Source organism: Sphaeramia orbicularis, chromosome 19 (genome assembly GCF_902148855.1).
Source record: "Sphaeramia orbicularis chromosome 19, fSphaOr1.1, whole genome shotgun sequence".
NCBI classification, from domain to species: Eukaryota; Metazoa; Chordata; class Actinopteri; order Kurtiformes; family Apogonidae; genus Sphaeramia; species Sphaeramia orbicularis.
The window spans coordinates 26,000,078-26,019,889 of record NC_043975.1 but is presented as its reverse complement, the minus strand read 5'-3'; the positions used below and the strand labels follow the sequence as shown (position 1 = coordinate 26,019,889).

General features: G+C 36.2%; 2 protein-coding genes across 2 annotated transcripts; both read left to right on the top strand.

The window, feature by feature from the left end:
- Positions 1-3,924: 3,924 nt before the first annotated feature.
- On the top strand, positions 3,925-11,888 carry pdk2a (pyruvate dehydrogenase kinase 2a). The gene is made up of 11 exons (XM_030122246.1): positions 3,925-4,112; positions 4,566-4,707; positions 6,383-6,454; positions 6,955-7,139; positions 7,704-7,793; positions 8,032-8,109; positions 8,512-8,588; positions 8,700-8,798; positions 9,833-9,943; positions 10,199-10,312; positions 10,438-11,888. The coding sequence occupies exons 1-11, from the start codon at positions 3,995-3,997 to the stop codon at positions 10,579-10,581; spliced, it is 1,230 nt and encodes a 409-aa protein (XP_029978106.1). The 5' UTR covers positions 3,925-3,994; the 3' UTR covers positions 10,582-11,888.
- A 4,668-nt stretch (positions 11,889-16,556) lies between these two features.
- On the top strand, positions 16,557-19,623 carry LOC115410561 (uromodulin). Its single transcript, XM_030122250.1, has 5 exons — positions 16,557-16,696; positions 16,809-16,988; positions 17,082-17,351; positions 17,447-17,539; positions 18,923-19,623. The coding sequence occupies exons 1-5, from the start codon at positions 16,654-16,656 to the stop codon at positions 19,321-19,323; spliced, it is 987 nt and encodes a 328-aa protein (XP_029978110.1). The 5' UTR covers positions 16,557-16,653; the 3' UTR covers positions 19,324-19,623.
- Positions 19,624-19,812: the final 189 nt, after the last annotated feature.

Here is a 19,812-nt window from a genome sequence, read left to right as displayed (position 1 = left end):
AATATTTGGCATGTTATTGTTATAATATCGTGAAAATTGCTGTTACAGACTCAAGGGTGCTTAAATCCTGTGTTAAATAATGTAAAAACATTGTTACAATTAATTCTAATGCAGTTTTCTGATGAATAAAGCCCAAAGTACATATGAACAGGATTAAGTTCTATTAAAACACCAGATGCATATGGAACAACTTCCAAAAAAACACCCAAACCACTGCCAGTTGAAGTCATTGTGACTAATGCTTGTTTTGATAATGTTAACAGATCTGTTTATTATGCACTATGAGCTGGCACCACTTATGGGAGTTCCGCTATTAGGGGTTACTGTTGTCAGACACCAAATGTTGTGTTAAAATGTTATTCAGAGGCTTTTGTTTTTCCTCTGTTGCACGTGCTACTATAAAATGTGTTTACAGTGTTGTAATGAACAGTTAAGACAGGATGGTTTTGTAAGGACAATGCGACTATACTGACAAAGCCTGTGCTTATGTAATAGGAGATTTGACCAGGACACTGTGTCCCCTGACAAAGGCATTTCTATTCAAAACCATCAGTGGCTGGTTTCCAGAGAATCATCCATGATCCAATGAACTTTTACCCAAACAGGAGAAGCGGAAATAAACAAGGAGCATGGCATCTGAGAATTATTTCTATAAAGTAACTCTAAAGTAGACCAGTTGGATAGAAGGTAAATGGAGATACAAATCTATTGTCTACTTTTGCAAAAATGAACACAGTGCATAATAATAACAAACATTATTTATTAATGTATGCATGCCCCATATAGGGCATCAAAATCAGCTGTCAGGAGGTACACAGTGCCACAAGATTTCATTACATAATGAATATGAATTAAGGAAATATATCTCCTTATGTTACCATATCTTCTTTTCTTGAGCTTTTTCACTGCCCAGAAACTAAGTATTACATAAAAAAATAAACTTAAATAAGACAGAAGCCACACCTTTTTGAAAAGACCTGCTGGTTAACATTATCCCCTTTTACTGAAGCAAACAGCATCAGCTGATGCTGGTAAAGTATATTATGTAGTGTTACCTGATGCTGTCCTCTGTTGACTGCAGACAAAAAGTTCAGAGTCAAGATTTGTGACACTGATACATGGTTGTGCTTCCATGTAAAATACCTTCATTAACTGATAATTTTGCATGAAACACAGCAGCATCAGGATAGATAATTAGACCAAACTGATGAAGAACCAAACAAATGACCTTCAGGGTTTCAAATGAACAATGAAATGATATACTTTATGAATTACAGGATTAAGAGAGATATATAACTACTAGCGCGTTAACCCGTGGTGATCCACAAGTTCTAGATGTGGTAGTTTTCATGCTGTTGTGTATTTGTGCATGCTGTACTGCATTTGTCCAGCAGTCACTGCCAAAGCATCATGGGCATAGCACCGTGATTGTAAGGCTATTGTATAACAAAATTACTAATATCTCCCAAAATATTGGTCCTATCAACTTGCCATTTTTGCCAGTCTGTTCCTTGACCAAAAATACATTAATATGCCAAACTGCAGTAGTAAGCTCTTCCTGGATTTTGTGTGAATCCTGAGACAGACGTACATGTTTGCACACAGAGGCCACTTGGCTTTTATAATACACATTGAAGAAGTAGGCAAATTTATTTGAGAGCCAAAGCTCTTGATGTTGAGCTCATTTAGGAAATACTCTCACAACTAGTTAGTTTAATAAGATACTTCACTCCATACTTAAAATGAGTGTGTATCAGCACTTACGGTTAACTGAGAAACCAAGGTCAGATGTCAGGACATCAAGACAATATTATTAAATATCAAAATGCATGTAATTTAAGCATAAGCTACTATTTTTAGTATGTATTTATGATTTTTATAAGAGTGGGTTGAGACCAGACCTCCAGTGTTGATCCTTGAGACTCTTCCTGTTTTCGGGTTCAATATGTCAGGATTAACCCTTTCATACATAGTGGTCACTCCAGTGGACAGTTATTCTCCAGCTGTTCTCTTGTATATTCATGGGTTTAGTTGTTTTAGTTCCATATCAGCCAATACAGTGAACGCTTATGCACCATCCTATACACTGACATTCAGACCATTACTGTAACTTGACCGTTCTTGATAAACCTGATCTACACTAACATGTTTGAGTGTAAATCAATTGCTAATTGTTATGAGACTGTAATTAACAGTTTTCTGGAAAAAAAAGTGGGTTTTTTGCATATCCTCCTGAAACCCAGCAATGCATTTTGTCCTCCATAGGGGACAAAAGTTTGACAGTTTTACTTAAATGCTGTCCATTGCAAAGGACATTCCATTAAAAAAAATCAATCAATAAATAAAAATAATTTTAAAAATGTATCTGAAAAAACTTGCATTTCCAATTTCCAATTTCCAGTTTCCAATCAAGACAGTTTTTTAATGTAAAAAAGCTAAAACTGTCAAATTCCTGGGTCTCAGGAGGATATTATCTCCATGAAAGGAATAACTAATATTAGAGTATGATAAAAATGTGAGAAAAAATTAGCAATTAAGCAATTAGCGGTATTAAAAATGTTTTTATTTCATAGTTTTCACACAGTGTATCACTTTCTGATGATGAGTTTTAAATCCATGTTTCTTTGCGTCAAAACTTAAATGCATGGTGTCCAGCTGAGTGGACATTTTTGTAACTCCACAAAAAATAGGATCATAAAAAAAAAAAAAAAAAAAATCAATTGCATTGTTTTTTTCATGCCTAAAGAGGAATAAAAACACTCAAGAAAAAAATATTGACTAAAATTCTCATAATTCATGCACGAAAGGGTTAAGATAAGACTTTGGCTAGTTTGTGTGAGGAAACCTGTCTATTATTAAAAAAAAAACATACACACACTATTGTTATCAACTATGTGTAATCAGTACTTTTTAAAATAACTTTATTAACAACATTTGAATATAAAATACAAAAATTTAAACAAACAACAAGATGACAAAAGGGAAAAAGCATTTGAACATATAAGTTTAAGAAAATAATGCATAGATTTATAGATACAAAGCATAATATACAAATAATAGTATAAAAAAAGGAAATAAATAAATAAAAATAACAAATCTGACAAATATAAATAAATAAATGCAACAGAGAGTTCAGTCATTATTAAAGAATTGTTTGTAAATAGCTGAGGTGTTAAAGCTTTTTTTTTTTTTTAAAGATTTAATATAATTTTCAAATTCTAATAGGAAGATTTTAAAATTTGGGTGTGTTTTAGTATATTTGTTTTTATGTATATGAAATTTTCCAAATAATATGAACAAATTTACAGTAAATTCTAGATTGTTAGTATCATATTCAAAATATGTAATGACATTTTGGGATGTTATATTTATTTTGTTGTTACTTTTAGATATGATATAATTTTCAATTTTGGACCCGAAATTAGAAGAATATTCACATAAAAAGAACAAGTGTAGAGTAGTTTCAGATTCAGACTGACAAAAATTACATTTTTCTTCCACATCATAGAATCGAGACAAAATAGCGTTGGAGGGATATGTGTTATGTAAAATTTTGAGGTGTAAAATTCTAATTTTGTTTGTAATACAGTAGTTATACGGTAATGTCCATGCTTTTGACCACTCAGTTTTAGAAAAAGTTGAATTCCATACTGCTTTACCTCTGGGGGAAATTTTCCTCTTTTCATTCAATGCATTGCGTATATGTCTGTTATTACAGCCTGAACTAAAAATATGTGTACTCAGTACTGAGAAGATGCAGGAGCAGAAAATGTTATATACATGAAGAAGACACCCGTTGGCCAATAACCTAGCCCCGCCTTCTGAAAGTTTCTATTGGTCAGTGATTAACGTAAATAACAAATCCCTGAATCCTATTGGCTGCTTCTGTTCCGCCCTTCACTGTTGTGCATGATAACAGGTTTGGTCAGTCCCTCAACTAAATAGAACCTCGTTGCGGCTAAACATATGAACCAACAAACATCAACCAGCAAAAATGAAGTTCGTCAGATTTATCATGAAAAACGCCGCTTTGGCCAGTGTGCCCAAACACATCGAACATTTCTCTAAATTTTCTCCTTCGCCGCTCTCCATGAAGCAGTTTCTGGATTTCGGTGAGTATTGATAATGATCGACCCTGTTCACATGGATGTTAGGGATGCAGCAAAGCAGATACGTGGAAATAGACTGGTAGTAAACCTCAGTATGGGCTGAATATGTGACTCATCCATCGTAAAATATCTATCTATCCATCTGTGCATTTGCAGAATTCAATGAGAATACAGCGGCGTCTCCTTTTGGGAGGAGGCGGGCTGTGGATAGTGTTAATAGTGTAGAGGGTTGCGTCAGATCTGTACCAAGTTGAGTCTGTAGGTTCACTGAAGGACACAAATGCAACACATTTATACTGTATGCAATCTATTTAAGCCCAAACAGAAATACTAGCTTTTAATATTTATTCATATGATTGAGAAAAATGACATGACTGCAATGAATCTGCAAAAATAAATCACATTTTTCCCACAATTATTGAAATGTGTCTTATATGAATGTATCTGTTGTTTCAGGTTCCATTAATGCTTGTGAAAAGACATCATTTGTGTTCCTGAGGCAGGAGCTCCCTGTTAGACTGTCCAACATCATGAAGGAGATTAACCTCTTGCCAGACAAACTTCTCACCACTTCTTCTGTGCAAATGGTGCAAAGCTGGTGAGTTCATCCACTGTGGGAAAAAAGTTATATTTTTTGTGGTTCTGATAAACTAATGCATCTGGATTGCAATGGGTAGAAGGAACAGTAGCTCAGAAAGAAAAAGCTACTTTATTGGTGCCAGAGTTTCTTCTCTGTCTGTTAAGGTGTGAACAGCTGTTGAGTTGTTTACTGCTGTGTGCTCTAACAGGCAGACGCTTATTTCCCCAGAGGAACAATGTCACGCTTAGAATTACAAAAGACCCCTCTGACCAAGTTGTACTGCTTCCAACCATCTCCAGTGTGGAGGCAGGGCTTTTCAGCTTTCAACTTTACCCTAGTTTTACGTCATGTATCACATGACCCAGCTGTCAGGATGGTTGTTGTTTTCTTGCTCTTGCTCTTGTGAGATCATTTGCTTTGAACACTATATAATGCTGCATGACAGCCTGTGGGCCTTGTAGAATTTTTCTTTTTCTTTTATTGAAGTTTATGCGTGTTGTAAAATTATATTAAGGCAACCCAATTAACCCATAAAGACCCAATGCTACTTTTATGTCAGTTCCCAAATGAAATTTTCTCTCAATTGAACCGTTCTTAAGGGATTTGTCACCATTTATTATAATATTATCCTCTGTGTTTTGCATTTTGTTAGTATAACTCATGTGTTGTCCTATATTTAATTTGCTGATCATGTAGATGTTCATAAAAATTCAGATTAAAGTTGAGGGTTATTATATCAAAAACAGAGAAAACTGAAGAAAAAGTGACTTTTTCAGTAAAATATATCATTAACGGAACATAAACCAAGTATTTCCATCCACTGTCATTGATCAAACTCTGTGAGTTATAGTGGTGAATCAGTGTTGTAAAAGACAATGGTGTTTCCACATTCACTGCAGAGCCTCTAAATGTCCAAATGGGTCACATCTAATAACCATGAAAAGATGACAAACTGTATTTTACGACAATTTACATGTATTGATAGGATTAGAGCATCAACAGGTATTAAACAGTTTAGATCAGTTGATGCTTTTGGTCGGTGATGGATGTTTGGGTCTTTATGGGTTAAGAAAACAAAAAATATTTTACGGTGTTATATAAATAACAGGTATATATTGTAGAAATGAACCTGTCTTATATTGTCCCTTTTTCTAGTGGTGATATAAGGTAAACAGCTTCATTTGCTCTTTATCAGCTCTGTACATTGACTTGGAGAGACTTAAGCTCATTCCTCATTACAGAATGTGGTTTGACCTCTGCTTAAACTTCCTACTTCAACTTTCACACTGTTTATAAGATTAAGAGCAGGACTTTGATTTGGTAATTCCAAAACATTAGATTTCTTGTGCTTTATCAACACCTTGGTAGGATGAGGGTTGTTTTCTTGACACATAATTAACCTTGTTTTGAGCTCTAGTTTATGATTTGTATCACATTTTCTTGTAAAGTTTTTTGGTGTAATTAAGAATTTATAGGTCCCTGAAGTTATCCATGTCCAGAAGCAGCAAAGCAAGACACAATATATGTGAAATTAATAATGTATATATCACAAAATCATATTTAGACAGCAAAAGAAAAAAAAAATCTACATTTATCTAACATATGATATATAAGTGTATCAATAAATAAAATGTAATCACTCATATGTACTGTAGAATTACAGGATATTTATGTGTTTTATGATGTTTTTCAGGTACATCCAGAGTTTAATGGAGATCCTTGAATTCCTAGACCAGAATCCTGATGACCACAAAGTCCTGGGAGAGTAAGTCCATGTTCACCCTGTTCAACTTCATAATTCATTTGTGGGAGTTTGTTATTATGAGTTACTGAACGGTGTTTAGTTTAGAGCTGTGTTCATGAAACACAACAAACCACTGGAGCAGCAGTCTGTGGGAGCAGATCATGCCACATAAAGGGGTGTTTTAGACCTACGGCATTTAGGCGATTCATCACTCAGTTGTGGAAACATTGAATCTGCAACTGTTAATTGTTTTCAAGCAGCTAAGGTTTTGTATTGTGTTTCTCATATATGATGACAGCTTGAATTTGGATTGTTAAAAACATAACTTGATTTTTTTAATGGTATTTTTGACATGACATCCATCCTGATTTATTTTTAATTCATAAATAGTATTTACAAGCTGTGCCTCCATAAATCCCTTGCCCTTACATACCCTTACATCCTACCTAACCTCTTATATAAAGCTGCTCCTGTTGTTGCTGACAACCCATTACTTCATCTGCGTGTGATTTCTCCTGCAGGTTTGTTGATGCCTTAGTTACCATCAGAAATAGGCACAATGATGTGGTGCCGACCATGGCTCAGGGTATTATAGAGTATAAAGAGGCCTTCCCCCAGGACCCAGTAACCAACCAGAACATCCAGTACTTTCTGGACCGCTTCTATATGAGCCGCATCTCCATTCGTATGCTTATCAACCAACATAGTAAGTAACAATCTGAAAATTTAAGAATACCAGTTTTCTGCTCCTAGAGTAACACATTTATTTTTATCCAACATACAAAATCATGTTCAGATGAATCATTATGCTCACCCTGCTCTCTGTCACTTACTTGACACCCAGAGGGAAAATAAGTCTTGACACAGAAATAATTCCTGTCTTCGCCTCATAAACTTTCTCATCACATCTATTACATCTGGTGTGGGCTGTCTTTGAGAGCACTGAAAGTCAAGTCAGGTCTCAGACTAGATCATTTGTAGTCTAACATTTATGAAGAAGAAATATGTGTATGTATACATTAACTGACTCATTAGGGCTTATAAGGTGCAGTGCACATACTCTAAATGTTTCACAAACTGTCAAATACTGCTGCACACTTTCTTCCCTGCCTTAGGCCGATTCATTTAAGATTATCTATATTTATGTGAAGCAAAAAGATTTAATCTTGAGACCTGTGGGTCAGACTTGTTTTACCTTGCTCTTTTCTGTACTTGATCTTCTGTTGATCTTGTTCCTTTTCTAAACTTAACATATGTTTGACCCCTGCAGCTCTGATTTTCGACGGCACTACAAACCCTGTCCACCCCAACACTATTGGAAGCATAGATCCTCACTGTCAAGTCACAGATGTAATCCAAGGTAAACATGAAATGCACCTGGAAAAATCGGGTTTTGCAATTATGTGCTTTGTAATTTAATGATACATGTTACTGCTTTAACTTACTTTACATTTATCAGAGATATTTCCTTATCATTCAGGTTTTTATCTTTTGCTCGCCTGATTCCTATTGATTATTTAGACAAAGCCACCGTAGTTTAATGTTGTAATGCTGTCATGTGTTCTTATCAATGACATTACCCCCTTGTTTTTTGACAGATGCCTTTCACAGTGCCAAAATGCTCTGTGACCAGTACTATCTGCGCTCTCCTGATCTGGTCATACAAGAGATGAACAGTAAGATTACATTTAATCTGTGTTATGACATACAAGCATACAGCGAACTTGCTAAAGAGCAAATGGGCCTTAGAGATTGTTGATACAGAAGGAGATCTGAGTTAAAGGGCAAACAGAGTCGAGCGGTCTGTCTATACATAGTGTGTGTGTTTATGTAAATGAACATTGGCCAGATGGACTTGAGGGGCACTAATTATAGCGCTGAAGCTGAAGTAATGGTTAAGTGGGTCCGGCTGACTGCATCTGACAATATTGACACACAGATCCTTTTCTCTCCATTTTCACAAACCACATAACTAGAGCAGAGCACAATAATTGCAGCTGATGGAACACATCCACAAGTGATGCTTAATTTTAAATGAAGTGGGTTGAAGTAACACAAATTGTTTCCCCATCTTTCAGGCAAGAAGAAAAACCATCCAATTACCATTGTTTATGTGCCTTCTCACCTGTATCACATGCTGTTTGAGCTCTTTAAGGTATGGAATTAAACACGAATAATCAAGAATATGTGTGTCTTGTGTTTTATCATGTTTAAAACAAATTTTGATGAACTATTTTAATGCTGTTTTGTATATATTTTGTTGTAGAATGCTATGAGGGCCACCATTGAGACCCATGAAAGTAGCAACAACCTTCCACCCATTCAAGTCCTGGTGTCTCTTGGAGGAGAGGATATGTCAATTCGGGTGAGTAGTAACACATTTTACCTGCACAAAATGGGGATAGTACAGGGTGTCCTGAAAAAATTGACATCATTTGAGCTGTTCATATCGAAGTGACTACATGGTCAGGAAAAGTGATACTTAATAGGATTTATTTTGGACATAAAATGTTTTATTCTGCAAATTACAAATTTCTTATGCCATGTCCAAATCTGCTTTCCTGTTGGCGCTTGTTGATGAAATTTTGTAACAAATTCCCGTTGCACATTCACATTTGACTGAGTTTGGCTGTACTTCAATACACAGAATGCCTTTTCTGTTGCAGTAAATGGCATGTCTATTCCTGAAAGCAGAACAATAAAAATTATTACACTTTTTTGAGCAAAAAGAGCATACAAGTTTTAAACAAATTATTAGGTGAAGAAATGATGTCAAATTTTTTGGGACACCCTGTACAATAATATAGCATCAGTTAATTATTGAATACAAAAGTACAAAGAGTGATGTGTCCTTGAGAACCCTGAGATCCTCATTTCTGGCCTCAGTCCTGGAATTTGTCTTTGCATTGGAATGTGGGTGTGTTATGTGGTTTCCTCTCTGTGTGACCAAATGTTTGCTTAACTGGTTTAGTGAGTTTGTAAAATGACTTAATTGTATTGAAGATAATGCTGTAACCATAACAGTGTACCTGATGTTGCATGTGTTCATATTGCTCCATTTCCCAGTTCTTGAACTAAACATGTCAGTGACACAGAAAATTTCGTATGTTCTTTTATTTATGCTGAAAGTAGCACAAGCCATTACCCAAATATTTCTGCAGACATGCTCTATATTGACTTGGCACAGCATCTGCTAGCAAACAACCCTCTGGGCTGCACACCTTTGAATTTATACTCAAGAGACTATTACTGAAATCCAGTCTCAAGAGTCCTTGTCCTCATTGTTTAGCAATCCGTCATGCAGCGAGGAACAAACCACTGAGACTCAGCATTGTCAGTTCTGCTCTGGGATTCTCTGCCACACTATGTCTAACCACTGCAATTCGGCCCTTTTTCTAGGTGAGCGACAAGGGCGGCGGTGTCCCATTTCGCAGAATTGAGAATCTTTTCAGCTACATGTACTCTACTGCTCCCGCTCCACAGATCGGAGAATACACACGACCCCCGCTGGTAAGTGTGTTGGTATGATCAGCATAGTTTTTTTTTTGTTTCTTGTTTTTCTTTTTAATCATGCCTTATGGTATTTAGTCACATTTCCATATAGACAGAAAGGTCCAAATTCACTCTATCTTTGTGCTTGTTTTCACCTAAATCACCTAAAATAAACAATCTATGACAAATGATCTGTTTGTTCATGGAAGAGCTCTGCAGCTTGCTGTCTCGCTGAGAACAAAGCCTTGGTAAAGCCTTGATCTCTCTGTGCAGGCTGGCTTTGGCTACGGTTTGCCCATCTCTCGACTCTACGCCAAGTACTTCCAGGGGGACCTCCAGCTTTACTCCATGGAGGGCCACGGCACAGACGCTGTCATCTACTTGAAGGTGAGCCACATATGGTGACAAATGTTTTAAGATTTGTTAAAAAGCTGATGTCAGTTTGACCAGTGGAGGAAATGCAGGTAAAACTGGCCTTTTTTAAGTGCTTTTTCTCCCTCTTGTCCCTCTAGGCACTGTCTACAGACTCCATCGAGAGGCTGCCAGTATATAACAAGACTGCTCTGAAAAACTATAAAGTAAGTCAAGAGGCTGATGACTGGTGTGTGCCCAGTAAAGAGCCACTGGACCTCAGCAACTTTAAAGGAGCCAAATGAAAAGGATGTGCTCCAGGCCTGGTGCTTCAAATCTTCATACCACAAAGTGTCCAAGCTTGCCTGTCAGAACTCTCATATTCCGATGTCATGATCTGCTGCGGCAGATGGACATTGAACCTCTGATTTCCTGACTAGAGTAGACAAAAGTGCCCTCTTACATTTCAGTCTGATTTTAGCAGAAGCATGTATCAGCTCATTGTGATTCTCTGTTTTCGTTTTGTGTTTTTTATAACATAGACAGCCTGGAAATGGCTACTAAGAGAAAATACCTGGTAGTGTTTCTGAAGACTTGTCACGACTACATCTGTGAGACTTTTAGATCTGAGGAGGGGAATGGGGGGGCAGCCTCTGTGCTTCTGCACAAGACTCGCTAGTGGAGACATGCAGCCCACAGTCACGTGAAGCAGGGGGAGTTAAGACAGCACCCAGCATGTTATGGGTGAGATGGTGCGGCAAAAAAATAAGATGACACAGTCAGAGGAAGTGTCCCAGTTCAAGTCGCTACAGATGGAATAAAGTCAGCAGTGTGAGTCAGTTTGGGAACATACTGTTCTTGAGTATTCACTTGAAATAAATAAGTGGAAGTGAAGCAGATCCCCAATCATCTGTAGGTGCTGTCACCTCAGCCTTAGTAAGACATCCAAATGATAATTTAATTTGATACTTGAACAACACTCTTGATGCACCTTTTTAAACTTTTAACTACTGTGACTTAGCATCTGTCTGTAGATTTTAACAAATGTTTGGCTTTGAAAGTGGAGTGATATTCCTTGCATATATATTTGTTCAGATTTAGGTTTTCAGCCTTCAGAATTTAATGAAAGTATCTGTACTGACTTATAAGATACAGTGTTATCTTACATCAGTGTTCTGGAGCCGGCTGAAAGTTAATCCACTCTCCACTGTGCATTAATTTGCATAAATTGTAAGTGATAAGGAGGTTTATATGACTGTAATGATCATAGGGCCCAAGTGTTTTCCTGTTTTCAGCCAGTCCCAAGAGTTTTTGAGTGCTTTGTTTGGTTATTTAATGTTCCTTGCAGAGTTCAATGGGGTGTTTTTTAACATCCAAAGGTGGTGCATGCCATGTTCAAGTTCTCTATTAGTTTGTGATCCAGTAAAGGCCAGAATCTGAGGATGTGTAATGCTGTACTATAAGAGAAAAATATGCCCTGGGTCCATGAGTGTTGAAAAACAACAGTTTCATTTTATATTACTTTGTCCTTATCATTTAGGATGTGAAAACTTATTTTTATATATTTGATTGTACATACTGTAAACATACATAAAAGATTTTAAATACAAAATGCTCACCTTGTTTTATTTCCACCGTAAGTTTATGAATGTGTGTGCGTGTCTGTGAATAGGCTAAACGAAGTACATCAGTGTCAATCTGTACCTGTATTTTCAGTGTAATTTACGCCTGTGTCAAAGCAAAGGGGGAAATTAAAATAGAGTAACAATGAAAAGAGAGATTTAACCTCACTATTACTGGCTCTATTCTAAACCTAGTGATGAGATCACATTAAGTAACTATGCCCTGCAGCCATTCCAGTGCCAGACCCTCAGGCAGAGCTGTGGATCCAGAGACATTAATGTCAGTAGAAATTTCCACTTCACTGGTTTTCCTCCAAGTCTGGGTACATAGAGTTATGTCACAATTAGGACAGCAAATGACAGTGTTTAAGATTTTAAAGATATGATGATGATAGAAGGTGCTTTATGTAGCCCAGAGGTCTTTATGTGGAAACACTGATGAGCCTCTTTAGTTTCTTAAACAGCACAGTTATCTGAGTGTCAGACAGCCAAATGGCACAAGACTAAATTGAGTCTATTAATAGCCAGTAACCTATAATAGCAGTAGTTGGATGTTTGTGGCATACAGTAGAAAGTGTAGAAGAAATGAAACTATTTATGCATGTGCTGTAAGGAAAACAGTGCAGTAAAGTAATGAATAAAGCGCCCTGTTCTGTTTGCTTTCTTACCTTTTAAAATGAACAAACTGAAAATGCAAAGTATTAAACATTTGGTTGTTGTTATTATTATCATTTTATAATAAAAATCATTAAACTAAGTGTAATTGTTTATGACCAAATGTGCAGGTGTTTACTCTCTATTCAGGGATTCCCCTCTGTTTTTGTTGATGCATTTGAGTTCTAGGGTAGCATATGTCAGCCAAGGGTCATTTTACACTGAGCGTCATGTTTATAATGGGTGGTGGTTTGTCTAAAAATGGCCAGTGAGCTAACATGTTTACCACAGAGACCATCAGCCACTTCGACGACTGGAAAGAATCCCACTGTACCCTTCTCCTTATCTTGTTCAAACAAGGGCTGATAAACTTTCCCTAGCAACAAGAGCAACTCCTACAGGGTGGTTACACAACATGCATTCTTAGATATCTTTTGCACATAATGTACATCAAGGTTACAACTAAAAATAGAGAAAAGTATGATACAGTCGAATTTGTCCAATTTATATCAAGATTGGCATCTGTACACCTCTACAAACAGGTTGAGTGCACACGGTTAACTCCCGTAGTCACGTATAGCCTGAGTGAGTGGATCAAAGTGGCCTGTCAACACGGCAGCTGCCAACAGAGACCATGTACCATGCCAAGTATTTTCATGAGGACTTGTTTGTGATTACAGCTGTAGTTACAACACTTTTGCTTGACATTTGAGCCATTTTCAGGTCTGCAAATTCAGAGTAGGGGAACACGGTTGTGCTCAACTTTCTGTCAGCACTCCTGTCATAAAAGTCACCCTGAAGCACTGAGGGAATACTCTAGTGAAGGGAAATGCTCAGTCTTTACAATGACAAGTTGCGTGGGTTAGATTGTTGGTGTTACCCTCTAGTGGTCTGGTTAGTAGGAACAGCCATGTGCAGTGTGTAACAACTTGCAGAAATATGGTTCAGAAGGATTGTAAATGTTACTTGGAGGAAGTTAGATTGGACTAAGGATTATATCTGTATACCAGTGACTGTCCTCTGTCTCTGCCCCACTTTCTTTCTTTAAGTAAGGACTGGCTAGTTAATTAATCAGTTCAGTGGTTTCCAACCTTTTTTGGCTGGTGACATTTTAATATCACAAATTTCTGGCAGCCCCTGACATTCAAAATGGAGACTTTTTTTTTTTTTTTTGCTAAAATTAATTTGTTTTTGATCATGTAATAGTTTGCTATACTATGTGTCAAATAAATGTTACTTTAAGATGACATTTAGTCTATATAATGTATGTTGTTATGGACAGAGGCAGAAAAGCCAGGTGTAGATTAATGCACAAAGTGAGAATTTTATTTTCCTGGGTCAGGATATGTACAGTCAGTCCAGCTTGGATTTACAAGGCTGACAATTAATACTTGTAATGGAATTTTCTGATTCCCTTCTTTGTTTCCATATCCATTCCTGACTACCCTTCCCCACTACATGCTAACTTTCCCAGATACCCCCCACTGCATGGTAATTTTCCCATATTCTTACCCAAATGCCCCTACTGTATGTGTAAATTTTCTTGCTAGGTAACAAAAGGTGACTGATTGTCAAAGCCGTGAGTTCATCATTCAATCAAAAGGCCCTTTGAGGAGAATGGAGGTGTCACTTGCAAATGTGATTCACCCTGTAAAAGGTGGACCTTGTGAGAAGCTCTTTGTCTTTTCTTCACAATTGCCGCTCGTGTGTAGAACTGACCTTTCTTGACAAAGAAATAAAATATTGTCGGCCGGCAGATGTCTCTATTTCATTACTCACCAGCAGCAGAGAAAAATTTCCATAACATACTGAACAAACAATAACTCAGACTATGAATTATGAAAGAGCTGCAGCATCTTAAACTGGCCACAATGAACATTTGAAAGATAAACAGTACCACAGCGCTTCAGTTTCAGCTTCAGAGTTTGTCATGTGTTTATGTATTGTCTCTTTCAACTCATCATATATATATATATATATATATATATATATATATATATATATATATATATATTTTTTTTTTTTTTTTTTTTTTTTTTTTTTTTTTTTTTTTTAATCAATTACTAGAAATTTCAGGTAACTCCATTTAAATTCTAGGCAACCCCATGTGGGGTCCTGACCCAAAGGTTGCAAAACACTGAATTAGTTGTTACACACATACGAGCCTTTGTTTTTATATTTTTGTGTTTTAAAATAACTGAAAACTGCAAAATAAAATATATATTGAAAAAGGATTGTAAATGTTATTTGGAGCAAGAAGTTAATTCATGCTTTCAGATCAGCAGAATTTGCGACACATATTTGGGTGGATATGAGGGAAGATGAAAACAGCCGGTTACAAATACCTTTATCCATGACTATCCCACCATGCATTCTGCTTAATAAGTTTTGTCATATTGAGAGACCTACTAAAAGAAATTTCTGTAAAATAATTTTCTTCTCTGTTATCCCTTTAACTTACTGTATTCAACACCCACTTTTAATAACTGAACACATTTCACAGCTGTCATAAAGATGCACACAGTATTACTAATGCAATTAAAAAAAAAATTAAAAAAAAATCATAACTATAACATCATATCAAACATGTTGAAATTGAACAGCAGTTCTAAACTCAAATTCAGTGTTATAATGTTACAGTGTTGATAAGTTTTCCAGTTTTACCCTCTATATACTTACTTATTTAACTGTTTCACACTTTTTCTGGATAATGCAAAGTAAATGTTCTGAAAAAAGAACAACGTTTACAGTTTTATTTTCCTCAGCTGACCACACAGACTGAAAAAGTGCCAGCACTGTAATAATTTCATGCCTACGTTTGCAACTAGTCTGTGAGAAGTAACACCTTTACTGAGTGGGATAGATACTGTTAAACTGAAGCCCACTATTTTCCCTTATGTTGTGTTTTGTGGTGTCACTGACTGATGAGTATAAAAGGTCCTCTTTAGACACTGGTTGAGTTTCTCATCATACTGACTGGAAGAGGTAAGGCTAAATTATTTTTTTTGTTTTTTTTATATGCAGTGAATGCCTTTTAAAAACACTGAACTATAAATATTTTTGATGAACTGATCTAGTCTTTTAATACACTAAAGATTTATTCTTTTTCTAGGACACTCATGGGCAACATCTAATGAACTGTTCAGAACAGTAAGTCCTATAGTTATATAGTGCTAAAATTAGACTGGTATATAAAATGGACATACAGTACACAATAATTTCCATGTAGCATATTGTGATATATATTTTTAGAATCTCTGAACATTAGATTTTTTTTCTTCCTAGAATGAATATATTAATGCAGTAATTGTATTTACTTGGTACACGACAAACCATATACAGTAAATGTCATCATTTACATAATTATTGTGCAACTGTTCTCTTCTCCAGATGGTTGTCTTAGCTGTAGCTGTGTTTGTCACGTTGTCATCTTGTGCAGTTGGCTGTTCAGGGAACAGAAATTCTGTGAGTATGAGCTTTGTTCATACTGTTACAAAGATAGAAGGCAGATGGAACATTAAATTCATAACTTATGCAACTAAAGTTTGTCATTTTCCCAGATGTTGTTTAATACAGGCTGAACTCTATTGAGTTTTTGTCACACTTAACTTACAAAGAGAATAGAACATTATATTAAATCCAATTACTTATAAAGTTTAACTTGGGGTATAAAACTTTTTCTAGACTAAGCTGAAATTTTGGAGCATGAAGGATCAACCTGTGGATGTGCAACTAGCAACTATGTTCAAGGTAATGCATATGAACATAAACGGATCAAAATGCAGAATGTAAATTGTGTGGATTTTGTAATGTTTTTATATTCACAGCCACTGAACATGAACAAGAACATCTGAATTAAAAATTAATGTGTTAATTTTCCAACATCATGCATCTGCACGGTTGCTTGCTGGGTCACTAATGATGCTGTTACATGTATGCATGTACTTTAATATGATTTATTGCAGGAGATGGAAAGTCTAAGGTGTGAACAAACAACACTTCAACAGCAGCAGAATGTTCTGAACCAGGTAGTGTCTCTGTTATTCTTCTATAATTTGCTATACATCAGGCACTGAACATGTTTTTTTTTTTCCTTAACAGATGCATATAACAACCCATCACAAAAAAGTACCAGAGGACAAAGGTTAGTAAATCACACATTAATGACACTTGCCACATAAAATATGATGTAATTCTCATCCTTGTCACTCACAAAGCTCCACGTGTCTGAGTCAGTACAATTTCTGCTTCTCCAGATGGAACATATATCCTTACCTATGATGCAAATGATGAGGAGGAAGAGGAGTGGCGTTTTACCAGGGCCTCAAGGAGACGTGGAGACCCATGTTACCACTACACAGTCCTGGATCAGGCCTGGCGTGCTACCAACATCACCACCAAGTATAAAATGTGTGACCGCAACATCAAATGGAAAGGTTAATGGATTTCTGTCTTTCTTTCTGAAAAACATGCTTTTTTCTGTATAAACTGAAGACTTTTTTCTAATATCTACTCTTTCTTAATCAAAGGTTGGTATCGCCTCTTCTACAATGGTAAGAGTCTGCAGATGCCTGAGAGGTGTGTTCCAGTCAACAAATGTGGCACTCAAGCCCCACTGTGGCTAGCAGGGCCTCACCCGAAAAGAAGACAGGGCATTGTCACCCGCAGGGTCTGTGGACACTGGAAGAAGAACTGCTGTGCTTTCCGGTCCACGCCCATTCAAGTCAAGAAGTGTCGTGGCAATTATTATGTCTACAAGTTCACTCCACCAACAGCTTGTTATTTGGCTTACTGTGCAGGTATATAATCAGTCCAATGCTCCTGTAGCAGGTTTAGTGTGTACTTTCAGTGTAGTACATGTGACGTTTGTGTGATGCTGTATGTCTATCCTCAGACATAAACACACTTGTATGTGGGCGGTGCCGAAGAAACCAGTCATGTGTGAGCAGAGACAAGATCAACTGGAGGTGTAAGAGGAAGAAAAGAAGTATGTCTCTGTTCACAACCTTCTCAAACTGATTAAGTGATTTATTTCGATCATGCACTGGAAAAAGTCTAAATCTTACTAAGTGTATTTTTGTCATTTCTTGTCAAAATATCCCATCAGACTTAAAATAAGATGTAATCACCTAAAGGGTAACTTTTCAGTGAGATATAAGAACTTAGTTTAGACAAGAGATTTTTTTTTTTTTGCTTAAAATTTGAGATTTTTTTTTTTTTTGCTTAATTCAAAAGCAAAAAAAATCTCCCAATGGAACAAGTGAAAATTATCTTGGTAAGATTTCTTGAAATAAGATTTTCAAGATCTATTGTCTAAAAATAAGTTCTTATATCTCACTGAAAAGTTACTCTTTAGGTCACAGGTGTCAAACATGCGGCCCGGGGGCCAAATCTGGCCCGCCAAAGGATCCAATCTGGCCCGCGGGATGAATTTGTGAAATGCAAAAATTACACTGAAGATGTTAACAATCAATGGAGTCAAAATCATTTTAATTCAGGTTCCACATACAGACACATACAGTCCAATTAGATTTCAAGTGGGTCAGACCAGTAAAATATTATCATTATAACCTATAAATAATGACAGCCCCAAATGTTCTCTTTTGTTTTTTTTGGTGTAAAAAAGTAAAATTACATGAAAATGTTTACATTACCAACTATACTTTTACAAAAAATGTGAATAACCTGAACAAATATGAACAAATAGAAATGTCTTAAGAAAAGTAAATGCAATTTTACCAATATTCTGCCTGCTACTAAACGTTTTGTGTGATCGTAATGCACATGTGTAAATGATAAACTGATAAACTGAGGCAGAATATTGTTAAAATCGCACTTTTTTTTCTTAAGACAATTCAAGTTGTTCATGTTATTCAGGTTTTTACAGGAACTTTGTAGGTATAAACCTGATCATAATATAATTTTACTTTTTTCCCTGTTATTATTTTACTGGTCTGGCCCACTTGAGATCAAATTTGTCTGAAAGTGGCCCCTGAACTAAAATGAGTTTGACACCCCTGCTTTAGGTGATTACGTCTTATTTTAAGTGTGATGAGATATTTTGACTAGAAATGAGAAAATTACACTTGGTAAGATTTCAATTTTTTCCAGTGTAATATATATGTCCCTCTTCCTTTTACATTACACTTTTATATTTATTCACTCACACACACTCATGCATTCATATACACATACATACGTTTATACATATACACACATTAAAACACAAATTAAATGTGAAGGATGCAAATAATACAGTTATGAAGCCTTTTGTTCTAATGTCAACTGCTAAATATGCAGAGCTTCCTTTCACATAACTGCTGAAAAGTAAACAGTAGTAATCTAATCTTTCTGTCTTGTGTTTTCTCAGTGTCTTCTACAAAGATACACTTCTTTGCTTCTTTCCCTGGCCAGCTGGTGGGCAAGGTGAACAGAATCAAATACAGCAAGGTGCTGGTGAACGTGGGCCGAGCCTTCAACAGGAGAACCGGTGTGTTCAAGGCCCCCGTCAAAGGAGTCTACCAGTTCTTCTTCTCCACTCAAACATCAAACACCGGCCTGAAGACAGATCTGTGGCTTGTGGTCAATGGTTATTGGGTTTCTGTCTCCCACACGCACATTTCCCGTCCTTCCTCTGTCGGTAACTTGTCAACATACATGACCTTCCTACGCAGAGGAGCTGTGGTGTACGTCACCCAAAACTGCGGTAAATCTTGGGCCAATGCTGCTTCCATGACCATTACTTTTGGGGGCTCATTGCTCGCACAGTAGAAATAATGCCCTGGTTTTGGGATACTTCTCTTTCAGGTGTATCAACTTAGATGAATCTTCAAAAAAGAAAATGTTAGCTTTTATTAGGTTTGCTTTTCATTTATTTCTTGTAACTTTTCTAATTGTTGTGCCACTATTTTAACAACCACTGTGTTAAATAAACATGTTAATATCCAAATGTAAAAAGCTGTGCATTGTTGTAAAGTTGGAATAATTTTATTTTCAGACACATTCCTCTTTTTATTCCTATTTATACACATCAGTAATGATTTCTGATGAGGTGAAATGATTACATACTGAGTCCCAGTTATACTTTATCTATCAAAAATAAATCCCATTATCACTATCATTTTATAAGAAGAGGTAAAAATATTTTATTCCAACTTTATGGGCATCAGTGTATTTAATCATCTGTGACTATAATGCAATTTCCAGTGGCAGTGTTAAATAGTGTGCATGTTATTAGAAAGGACTGTATGTTTTAATAGG

Excerpts from the sequence above, each read along its gene's own strand:
- LOC115410561 (XM_030122250.1), top strand. The coding sequence starts at position 16,654 with ATGCATATAACAACCCATCACAAAAAAGTACCAGAGGACAAAG. Across the intron at positions 17,352-17,446 it reads TTATTTGGCTTACTGTGCAG|ACATAAACACACTTGTATGT; the intron begins GTATATAATCAG and ends GTCTATCCTCAG. Across the intron at positions 17,540-18,922 it reads GTGTAAGAGGAAGAAAAGAA|TGTCTTCTACAAAGATACAC; the intron begins GTATGTCTCTGT and ends GTGTTTTCTCAG.
- pdk2a (XM_030122246.1), top strand. The coding sequence starts at position 3,995 with ATGAAGTTCGTCAGATTTATCATGAAAAACGCCGCTTTGGCCAGTGTG. Across the intron at positions 4,113-4,565 it reads GAAGCAGTTTCTGGATTTCG|GTTCCATTAATGCTTGTGAA; the intron begins GTGAGTATTGAT and ends CTGTTGTTTCAG. Across the intron at positions 7,140-7,703 it reads TATGCTTATCAACCAACATA|CTCTGATTTTCGACGGCACT; the intron begins GTAAGTAACAAT and ends TGACCCCTGCAG.